This window comes from Triticum aestivum, chromosome 4D, assembly GCF_018294505.1.
Source record: "Triticum aestivum cultivar Chinese Spring chromosome 4D, IWGSC CS RefSeq v2.1, whole genome shotgun sequence".
Classification (NCBI taxonomy): Eukaryota; Viridiplantae; Streptophyta; class Magnoliopsida; order Poales; family Poaceae; genus Triticum; species Triticum aestivum.
Window position 1 is genome coordinate 292,088,799 of NC_057805.1, and position 12,168 is coordinate 292,100,966.

At 43.6% G+C, this 12,168-nt stretch overlaps 1 protein-coding gene across 1 annotated transcript; it reads left to right on the top strand.

The window, feature by feature from the left end:
* The first annotated feature begins 9,531 nt into the window (after positions 1–9,531).
* Positions 9,532–10,213, top strand: LOC123099917 (protein RALF-like 33). The gene has a single exon (XM_044521937.1). The coding sequence runs from the start codon at positions 9,652–9,654 to the stop codon at positions 10,045–10,047; it is 396 nt and encodes a 131-aa protein (XP_044377872.1). The 5' UTR covers positions 9,532–9,651; the 3' UTR covers positions 10,048–10,213.
* Positions 10,214–12,168: the final 1,955 nt, after the last annotated feature.

Consider the following 12,168-nt stretch of genomic DNA (forward strand, 5'->3'; position numbering starts at 1 on the left):
ATAAATAGTCACACTCGCACCATTGTCATGAAGCAGGGGCCAACCGTGAGTTTCTAATGCATTCCAGGAGTAACTATTTTCGAGTCAATAGGATAAGGAAATTGTTGTTCCTATGATAATGCCATGAAAATGGTTTGAGAAGACAGTGACACTTTTTATGCTCGATGTTTAGACAGTTTGCCTCCTATCAAATTCAGATTAAGGTGTGTAGATGATTTTTGCAGAATCTACACATGGCAAATCGACAAATTGTAGACTTGGATGAGGGCACCGGATTAGTGTATGTTTTGGGCATTATTTTTTTCAGAACCAACCTTTTGAATTAGTGTTCATTCAAATTTTACTACCCATGCCAAATTCAGCCAGAGACCCATGGCAACTTAATTTCCCCCTATGTTTTACAGGGGCTTTCAGGTGATTCTTTTAGCCATGGCAACTAAATTCCCCCTCCCTTGTGTTTTTGTAGGGGGTTAAGAGGATTCCTTTTTGCCATGGCAATTTTATTATGTGCTGTAGTTGCACAGATAGTTTGCCCCATGGGGGTACGCATCCCCTCATTGCTTTTTGACCAATCTTTTAAAACCATTTTTTGCATTTACTGTGTGAGGTTTCTTGGAATTTGGAGCAGTTTGCGAGTTAGTTTAGTTGGGAAATCACATTAGGTGTAGATAGTGGTTTGCTCCCCCTCTCCTTCACCTCTGACAAACTGGCATGGCAAATTTACATAAGGCGTGTAGATAGCTTTAGTTGGGAAATTCACGACCTATAAATGACCATGGTAATTAGTATGTTTTCTTGCCGTGGCAGTGGCACCTTATATTTTTTTTTATTGCCATGTTACATAGTCGTGATTTGTGAAGACAATTTGTGTTTATTAAATTCACTAGATGTCCCACGGCAAATTCAGTTTAATCCTCATGGCAAGTTTCTTTTTTCAAGATGATGTCAACTTTTTTTACCATGGCAATTTTGAAAATGATTCTGCCAAGGCAAATTCAATTTAATGATCATGTCGAGTTTCTTTTTTCAAGACGATAACAACTTTTTTTACCATGGCAATTTTTATAGTGATTTTGCCATGGCAAATTCACTAGATGTCCCACGGCAAATTCAGTTTAATGGCCATGGCAAGTTTCTTTTTTCAAGACGATGTCAACTTTTTTTTACCATGTCAATTTTTAAATTGATTTTGCCATGGCAAATTCACTAGATGTCCCATGGCAAATTCAGTTTAATGCCCATGGCAAGTTTCTTTTTTCTAGACGCTGTCAACTTTTTGTTACCATGGCCATTTTTAAGTGATTTTGCCATGGCAAATTCACTAGATGTCCCACGGCAAATTTAGTTTAATGGCCATGGCAAGTTTCTTTTTTCAAGATGATGTCAACTTTTTTTTACCATGGCAATTTTTAAAGTGATTTTGCCATGGCAAATTCACTAGATGTCCCACGACAAATTCAGTTTAATGCCCATGGCAAGTTTCTTTTTTCTAGACGATGTCAACTTTTTGTTACCATGGCCATTTTTTAAGTGATTTTGCCATGGCAAATTCACTAGATCTCCCACGGCAAATTCAGTTTGATGCCCGTGGCAAGTTTCTTTTTTCAAGACGATGTCAATTTTTTTTACCATGGCAATTTTTTAAAGTGATTTTGCCATGGCAAATTCACTAAATGTCCCACGGTAAATTCAGTTTAATGCCCATGGCAAGTTTCTTTTTTCAAGGCGATGCCAGAAAGAATACGTTTTTAACTAAGGAATCTCATTGCTGCATTCTTATTCACGTAAGAGTTTTTCATATTATATTAGATGGGCAATTATTTCTGTACACTACATGGAGTAGGTTTTAGGCATTTTCATGTTTGTTTTAATTTTTTTGTAAACAAAGATCTTTTTTGTCCATGGCAAATTTTGCTTTGTTAAAGACAGATGGAAATTTCTGGCTTGCATCACTGGGATTTTTTAGTTCTCAATTTTCTCCTTTTAATGGCAAATTTTTCATAACATGGCAAAATCTGGGCTTTCTTTTTCATAGATAAAAAAAATATTTTTCATTCGCAGTACAAACTAGGTGATACTATGTTTATTTTCTTTTTTTAGTCACAAGGCCGGCAGCTGTGTTGGGTTGTTCATGCTGGGCGGGGGAGGGCGTTGGGGCTGGGGCTCCTCTCATCCGAATGAACTTGTTCGGTCGATGCCCACCCCGACACTAAACGAATTGTTCGATCTGCGGAGTCACTGGGCCGAACGGCCGGTCGTTATCGACATCCTTGAATATTTGATGGTAAAATTTACACTACGCGCCATGGTAAATTTATTGGATAGTAGTTGCCCTAGCACAGTTTTTGAAGCTTGTGAACTGAAAATGCAAATACTCACATTGAATAAGTGGTAGTTTTGCCACTTTAGAAGCATGTAAACTTTTTAGTTTGTAACATTTTGTGGCTATTTTATGGACGTCATTTTTTTTGCATACATTTATTTTATGAATCCATATTTAGGCTTTTTTTAATTCGAAAAGGATGGCAACTTTCTCTGTATGTTAAACTAAAAAGTTAGATGGTGCTATGGCGTGAGATAGCTGGGCCTTTGGCCCACTTGGTTTCTCCTTTTTTAGCTATCACGGGTTCGGACTGGAGCGTGTTTCCCCCGAACGTTTTCGTTCGTTGCCACGATCGCTTCTGTACGAATCTTTCGTTCGGTGGGAAGGCCCTCCAGACCGAACGTTCGGCTGTTATCGGGGTCCTTAAAAAATGTTACTTTTTGCGGGCATATAGTATTTGTTCTCGATGATGCCCGGCCCGCATCCTCGCCGTCGACCCGTTTGCGACGACGTCCGGCTGACCCATGTCCGGGATTGGGCTTCGCCGGGCTGGCACTGGGAGGTGCTACCTGGAGGGGCGCGCCGCTTGGTGAGGAACCCGGCCTCGGGTCCCGTCGTCGACCCTGATCTCCTTTGGTGGCATTCGCGTGGGTCACATTCGGTGCAGAGGGAGCCGACCCCGCCGGAGGTGGTGCGTCGTCGTGTCAGGGAGGAGGACGGGCACGTCCATCGCTACATGGCTGCTATGGACGTCAGGTTCTCCAATACCTGGCAGGTTCTTTGGGCAGATGACCGGAGATATGATCCTGTGATGGTTCCTTGTCTTTCGGTGTCCACCGCCCGCGCCCTAGGAACCGCGAGTGGCCTAGATTCTTCTATGGTATTCGATCTTTATTAGCTACCTAGCCAGTGATGTATTCAAGATTATATATTATTCGAGATGATGTATTCGAGATTATATATTATTCGAGACGATGCATATTATGTACTATATGATTTAGTTTTTCCTTATTGATTGCATCCATGCATTGTAATTTGAATACTAAATTGTTTTATATTTCTTCTGTATTAGTTAAATAAAAGCTATGACGGACAATACCGGCAGAGAGGGAGAAGAGGCCCTGTTCGAGATCATACGCAGCCCTAACAGGCCAGATGATCTGAATGAAGCAAATGACGGCTCCCAATATCTGAACAATTATGGGGAGGGTGATGATAAGATATTCGATCTCGACGACCGAGCTGATGAAGTCATGAACTATGATTATGATTATGATGACGCAGACAATGATTATGATGACGAATACAATGTTGATCTTGAAATAACAAAGACTACCGGCGAGGTATATTTATATAAGCAGGCATCTAGTGATCATCACATGTTTTTTTATTTGAAGATATATTAACGAATCGATTTTTCTTCTTTCAGCCCTCCAGATCGAGCAAATCTGCTTCTACAGACAGCAGGACAAAGCGCGGGCCGGGCAAAAAGTTGAAGGAGGGTGTAAAGTACAACATCGATTCCATCAAAGCTAGTGGCGAACCCCTCACGCCTAAGAACATTGCGAACAAGTTCGTTCGTCAGTGCGGAGTTCTTTTGAAGGACCAACTCCCGATCTCCATTCAAGAATGGAAAGAGCCAAAAACTAAACGTCCAGATGTTACTTGGGTCGACGACAGAGCAAAACAAAAGCTTTGGGAATCTCTGATGGAACATTTCACCCTACCAGATTATTTCACTGATGCAGATGTGCAGAAAGTCAAGACGCTGCTCTTAAGAAGATGGCAATTGCATTCAACACCCACAAGAAAATTGTATGGGCCAACTACCTCGCTGCAGAAAGGAAGACTCCAGAATTCAAGGGAACACTGGAGAAGCAAAGAGAACACTGGCCCGCTTTCGTGAAATTCAAGGAATCAGAATTATCTAAGGAACGGTCGAGAAAAAACAAGGCCAATGCCGCAAAAAGACGCAGTTCCATAGGCTGGGTCCAGGTGGCTACGCGGTGGCAATGCGTAAGTGGGATAAGTCTGAGCAAGAGATGGAGGATGCAGGGGTCACTCCGGTTACTAGGAGCTGGCCCCCCAGGTGCAGAACTTGGTTCTATGCGCATGGGGGGCGTTGGACCCGAAGAGAGGCCTGGTTTCGAAGAAGGCAAGTCTAAAAGGAGCAGAACAAAAGTTACTTGACGCAATAGAAGCTGCTCAAAAGGGGGTGTTCACGCCCCACAGAGAGAACGACGAGCTTACGCGCGCCCTGGGAAATCCTGAACACCCGGGAAGAACACGAGGCAAGGGCGTTATTCCCTGGTATGAGGGCTTTTCGGAATGGAACGCCGACTACAGGACCCGTGCAAGAAAGAAGATGGAGGAGGAGAAGAAGAGGAAGCTGGAGGAGGAGCAGAGGAAGAAGGACGCGGAACGCCTTCAAGGCCTAGAAGCAAGGCACGCGGACTTGGCACTCAAATTCCAGCAGTAGCAGCAGCAGATCGACTCACTTAGCCAGGAAAGGGGGTCTCAGCAGCGGCAGCAGCAAGCGGATGATCATCCAGCATTGGATAGCACCGTCCCATCCATGCCGAGAAGCAGCGTTGGTTCCGCCCCGGGCGACGCACTGCTGGATACATACCTTGTGGATGACATCATAGAGAACACTAACTGTGAGCTACATTTTAAAATGAAGAACATATCCATGAAGGTGGCGGACGCCGTTGCTTTTACAATTACCCTCGAAGCAACCTTCCATTGCGCCCCGATTCCAGCGGGCTATGCTCGTGTCTTGGTTGATGAGGTGGTGGACCCATATTCGGGGCTAGAGCTTGACATTCCTGGAGGTGACGACGAGCACACACTGGGAGAGGCCATACATCGTATCATCCTATGGAGAAAGGATTGCATCATCTTTCGAAGTCCACCGACACCGCGTCTGCCGACTCCTCGAAGTCCGCCACCGTGTCAGCAGACTCCCGCTCCTCCAAGTCCACGAACGCGTGAGCAGACTCCTGCTTCAAGTCCGGCACAGCGTCAGGCCACTCCTCCTGTTTCAAGTCCGACACCGTGTCAGGCCACACCTCCTGCTTCAAGTCCGGCACAGCGTCAGGCCACACCTCCTGCTTCAAGTCCGACACCGTGTCAGGCCACACCTCCTGCTTCAAGTTCGGCACAGCGTCAGGCCACTCCTCCTGCTCCAACTAAGCCACGTCAGCCGTCTCCACCGCCTAAGCAATCGCAGAAGAGACATGCCGCAGCTATGGTGCGTAGCGGTACGAGTCGAGGTAGTACAGGAAGTACAGGCGGAGACAAGCAATATAAATATGGTCCAAGCAGCCTCGCTCCTCTTCCTCAGAGGCCTTACGACATGACCGAGGAGCAAAACGATGTAATAGTGCGGGCCGAAGTGGACGCCCATTTTGGACCGAAACCGGCACCGCCGCCGAGGGAGAAAGTGCCTGAGGAAAAGATTGACCACTTCATTCGTATGGCTAGACCACCAGCTCCCAAGCCTGTTGACTCAGACTATGAGCGCCAAATCAGGAAGGCACATCGAGCACGACTACAGAAAGAAGCGAGCTCGAGCTCGAGCCAACAAGCAGCTGTCAAAAAATGCGGGAAAACCGTTCCCCAGCTGGGAGAACAGGCGGCGCAATTGACCCCCCGCTTGTTGTGCCAACAACACATGAGAGTACACGCGCCCAATATTATTGTGGGCAAACCGTTTACGTTCCCGAGCTGGGCGATGTGGTAATAACCGAGGAGCATATAATGCAGGCTGAAATGCTCAAGATCACTGTTGGACAACTCCTCGATATCGAGCCCATGTCTCCGCTTAGAGAGGAGGAAATAAAACAGAAATATGTCCAGGGCCAACCTTTGGTCGAGACCGAGGAGGTCAAGAACCTCCCAACGAGAATGTATGAATTGCATGATTGGTACATGAAAATTACCAAGATTTCCAACCGAGAATCCCTCATGGTGCAAGTCGAGGAAGATCATTACTTCAATAAGAAAGCTCTGTCCGTTGAGTATTCAGAACTATTTCGGTTATTCAATCAAGATGCACTCGACAAATCTATCGTCAGTTGCTATTGTATGTAAGTGATTTCTTTCTGTAATTTAAGTCTCAAGCTAGCTCTAGTGCTCATTGATTGATCATTAATTACCTGTAATTATATATCCTCACTATATATTCTTTTCTGTGGTATTATGCAGGATGAAGATGTATGAAACGAAAAAAGCTGGACGCTATGGCATTGGGTTCATTGACCCAAATACCGTTAATGAATACACATGGAAATTGGAATGGTGTAGACAAGATGTAGAGAAATGCATGCTAGAGTTCTTGAAGCGCCTCAATAGCAATGAAGATATACTACTTCCTTACAACTTCGAGTGAGTCACACTGTCTTGTACTACAAATTCTGTTTTTGCTTACTAGCTAGATGTTAATAAGTGTATATGGTTTAGGGTTATAGTTGATTAGTGTTATGCACATGCCCGCTTAATTTATACATGCAAACGTATGCGCATGCAGCTTCCACTGGATCTTGTTAGACATTAAAGTTGACGAAGAAAAAGTTGAAGTACTGGACTCACTACTTAAAAAAGATAGTGACTACAACATCGTGAAGGGGATAGTCGACAGGTTATTTCAATCATTATTAACTATATCTCAGCCTATTTAGTTCGTCATTTCCTGATATGAACTATTTTTAATAACCCCTTTATTAATTTTCTTTGCCGGCGGACAGGGCTTGGGCAAAGTACATCAAGGTGACTACAGGAAAATGGCGACAAAAGCTATGTTGGTATCGACCCAAGGTAAGTAATTAAGTAGTACTAGCTAGCTACCTACCATCTCTTTAATTCTTGTTTCAATACCATTAATTAATTAACATGCTTGATTAATTATTATCTGATTAAATTCTATTCTCGTAAAGGACCTGAAGCAGGCGCCGAGGACTGAAGTGTGTGCATACTACGTTTGCGAGAACATTCGCATGATGGCGTCCGAAAGGAGCAGATCTGATAGACAGGACTGGGTACGTTTGCCAGAACACTATTCACAAATCTTACATGATTGTCGATATCTAGTCACACAACTAATACGCATGCATATTGATCTCCTTCTTAACAGTTCAAAGAGGTGCGGGACCAGCTCCTACCAACAGAGCGCATACGAGCACTTCAAGAGGAAATAGCGGGATTTTTGCTCGACCAGGTCATAGATCCCAAAGGAGAATACTATTACCCGCTACCGCCCCATGAACCACTTGTCATCGTGCTCCGAAGGCACCAGGGCAACATGTAGGAGAAATTGTATATATATACATGTGTATGTGTGAATAATTAATGGTGGTTGTGAGACATTCGATTATATATATATATGATCGGTTCTACGAGAAAATCTATTTGTATATATGCATAACGTGTACAATATGTAGTATCGTAAAATACCAGCAAACAAAAAAAATTCAATGAAAAACACAAAATTAATGGAAAAATAAAAATTAAAACCAAAACCCCCCAAACATTAAGTACCGGTTGGTGCTACCAACCGGTACTAATGTTCTACCAGCACCCGGGCCTGGCTCGTGCCACGTGGTGGCACTTTAGCGCTGGTTCATGCCGAACCGGTAGTAAAGGGGGGGGGGGGCTTTAGTCTCCACTCTTTAGTGCCGGTTGCAGAACCGGCACTAAAGGCCCTTACGAACCGGCGCTAAAGTCCGGTTCTGGACTAGTGTCAGTTGGTGTCCGATGCGGGGTTGCAGGAAGATTTTCAACACATATGTGTAAAACACAAAGTAACTATAGCAAGAAGTTTGAGTGGATGCAATTTTCTCTCCAAAATAAAGTACATGTCAAAAGATTTTTTTTTAACAACATGTCTAAAGATTTGAACTCTATTTCTAAAGACACCGTAGGAAAAAAAGAACTTAGGATTCAAATCCTTCAAAAATCACATAAATGTTGGGGCTAAACTTGTAAGCTCTTTCTAACTTGGGGTCACTCGCCGGCAGAGGTGAGCATCAAAATACTTGTGGCGCACTTTGTTGTGCTGGTCTCCGTGTTTGGTCCAATTTGGAGGCAATTGTGCATGTATTTCATGGCAAAACAGGAGCACCTATACACATACCAACTAAAACCGTCTCAAAATTATCAAGGCAGAAAGATTAGACTATAATGACATCTTCAATGCTATGAGATTGAAATGATGTTTGATTGTGAACATGAAGACGTAGGGTTCTTTCCAAAGAGGTTGGAGTGGATGATTATTTTTCTATGAAATATAGTGTTTATTTACTCCTAGGAAAAGTTCATATGGTTTGAGGTTCTAGAGATCACACATTCACACAGCCAAGAACTCACGTAGGAATAATTTGTCAATATTAGAGTCCTCTAAAAATCATTTGAATCAAAGAGACCCTAACTCCCTTCTCGAAAGTCGCTGTATGAAAAAAAAGAATAAAGATGGCAAACATACAAAAGGCGTAGATTTGGGCATTTTATATTCAAAAGATTATTTGAGGATTTCAATCCTCATGATTTGTTTCATGTATAGGTTCTAGGCGGTCCAATAGAATTCAGTAGTAAGGGCCTCTTTGGTTCTGAGGAAAAATGGAGGGAAAACGTAGGAACAGAAAGTCTTCCTTTGGTACTATTGTTCATGCATTTGGTTGAAAGGTTTGGGGTAATGAAAAAATGGAGAAAAAATTCCTTTAATCTCAATTTCAAAGGAAAAAACGCAGGAATTCCAGCATACATTTGGAGCTCTTATTAAAATTCATATGCATGAAGAACGATAATAAGATCCTTGATGGCATCATAAGATTCTAACTATACATTTTACTGTGGTTTGACTTTGATATGATCAATTCTCTGGTTTGCGCATGTATTATATCCTATTTCTGTGTGTGTTTTCCTGCGTTTTTAGATCCTAGAAACCAAAGAGGCCCTTAGATGATACTTCCTGTGTTTCATAATAATCTCTGGAGTACTATAGAATTCAATAGTAAATCAGCCAAAACTGGAGTAGAAACTTTCATGTGGAACCGTAGCAACAAAACATCTCATTCAATCAATGGTGTATGCATCTTGTTGCACACAGCAAACTCAGGTTAACATGAGTGGCACGCTCGTGTAGTTTGAACACAAATCCGGGCCGACTCTACAGACGCCCGACTCCCACTCCTCGCGTTTAAAAAAGCTTCCCCCCTTCCTCTGTTGCTGCACCGCCCAAGGTCGACTGCGGCACGCTCGCTCCTGTCCTGGCTCCACCACCCCACGCATCCCAGAGCGCTGCAGCCTCCATTGCCGCTCTCTCGTCAACCATGGCACGGCAAACGCTGCTCCTGTTCGTAGCCACGCTCGTCGCCTCTGCCACAGCGGCCGCGGCGGCGGTGGAGCTCGTCGTCCAGGGGCGCACGGCGGATGTGGCGGGGTGGATGCGTCCGGGACCCATCTCCTGCCAAGGCACGGTGGAGGAGTGCCTGCACGAACGCGAGCGCGAGCACGACGACGTGTTTGGGCTCAGGCGGCGCCTTGTCTACGCGGAGGAAGAGGAGGACGGCGGCGGCTACCCTACGCAGTACATCAGCTACTCCGCGCTGATGAGGGACTCGGTGCCGTGTTCCGTGCCGGGCGCGTCCTACTACAACTGCCATCCGGGCGCCGTCGCCAACCCCTACTCGCGCGGCTGCTCCGCTATCAGCCAATGCCGCGACTAGCCGGACCACCGCCCCATTTAATCCCGCAGGCTGCAGCAGCTCTGCTCCGTCCTCTAGTTGTGGGGTTGTTCTTTGTTCTTTGCCCACTTTGTGATGTTCTGGGTGACGGTCGATGCACGACCTGCAGGTTCAGCACTCTTATGTGGATGGAACAAAATTGAAGTGACAGAGTCTTGTATACTACTATATGCACGATTAATTGGTGTTTTCAGTGCTTTTTCTTCTTTTGGACAGCTAGCTTTTGCATCTTACCCCAGGAGCCACCATATTAGCACCCTTCATATTGTAAATGCATGCTCCATATGGATGTCAAGGCTGCAGCCAGAGGCACACAAAATCGTCATATTTGGTGCCTCCATAATCCTCAGAGACGAAGCAAGAAGTAAAATCCTGTGGGGTCAGCTTCATAGCAATGGTGTCGTGTTCACATTTCTTTCACGAAAAGTGCAGTACCAGTTGGTGTGATATTTATGCTCCAGTTTACATCATGTAGAGCAATCTTTCCTATTGTTTTGTTGAACAGCTTGTACAGTTATATTTCTCTTCCTATTTGTTATGAAGGAAAAACAACTTAACTATTTTATTTCTTCATCTGTTTTTAGATGCATATGAACTGAAGCTCCAGAATTATCTTTTAAAGTCGACATTGGTTATAGCCAACAGAATTAACAATGGTCACGACCAATAATTTTCTTTCTAAGATCCATATACGATAGGAACGCCGTCACCGTCGCCGGCTGGTTGCAAATGCTCCCAATCGCCTGCCACAGCCACATCCGCTCATTCGCATATCATTGTTCATTTCATCAATCTTAGCTACATACAACAACAAATTTATTTTAACTTTTGCTATTTCTACTACCTACCCCCAAAGTTTGGGTATCTGTCAAGTTGCTGTTCAAAGCAGACAATATTTTTGTCTATTAGATCATCCGTTTAGCATAACAATCGCAGGTCTAGGAATGACCGTGGTAATTTTTTAGTGAAAATGACCGTGGTAAGTGCTTGCACTGTTTAATGCATTGTAGTTATGATGCTTTATCATAGTGCTATAACTCTTCTGGAATATCTCAGTTGAATGAATACTGCACTTTCCTATTTGTAGATTGCAATAATATCAAGCTGATGCTTCAGTGACAACTCAAATCTTATTGAAGAGTGGATCAAAAGCAGAAGACCCCTTTGGACAGTGGATTTTTTTAGTCACTGTTCATTTAAAGAGATTGGCTGTGGTGATTAGATTCTACATGCATTAAGAACCTTTGGATTTCATCAACCATCACATATTCAGGTAAAACACCTTTTGTTTTCTCTTGCGGCGCTGGAAGAGATTGTGAATTGTCAGCCGTGTCCAGGAATGTTGCATGTCATTTGTTCTCCTGTAAATCACTCAATAGTCAGTATCTTACTCTATTCGTATCAAGATTTGAATTGTTAGCTTAGTGTCCTGTTGCATATCACTTGGTCATTGGTAAAAGACTCGGTAGTTAGTATCTTAGTCCAGTCATAATTCTTGCTGATGTTGCATATCCTAAACGCTCTTTCCCTAATAGGCATATAAAACTGTCTTGGGCTATGATATATGGTCCTTTCTTGGAGGGGAGGAGTTGCATTATTGCCGATCAAAGTTGGTCTGGCAGTACATTGGCATATCTTTACCCTATAGTTCAAAATTGAAGGAAGGGTATGGGGATCCATAGGAAGTCAGGAACCCACGAGTCCAAATTTGACACCTCTGGTGAACTTTCCTCTCAATTATACTTCTTGCTGATGTTGTTAGTGTTTTATGATAAATTTTCAGTCAATCAACTGTGGAATAACCTACTAAGCTCATGTTTCTAAATACAGGTCCTTTAGATTTGCCACTCACTATCAACATTGGTTTTCTGGTTAATGCACGCCGCTTGTTGTTGATGGCATGGAAAGGGTGGCTTGCTGAAATTTTCTTGCTATTGCTCTGTACTTGCTTCCTTGAACAATGTATTCTTTTTAGTTTGAATCTTCCTGCCGCATCTACATAACTATATGTCACGCTTTAGTAGTTTGTTTATCTTGAAGTTTGAGCAATTTATCCCACATCAGTCCTCCTAGAAACTGGGCGAATGGTTAAAATGGTCAGCC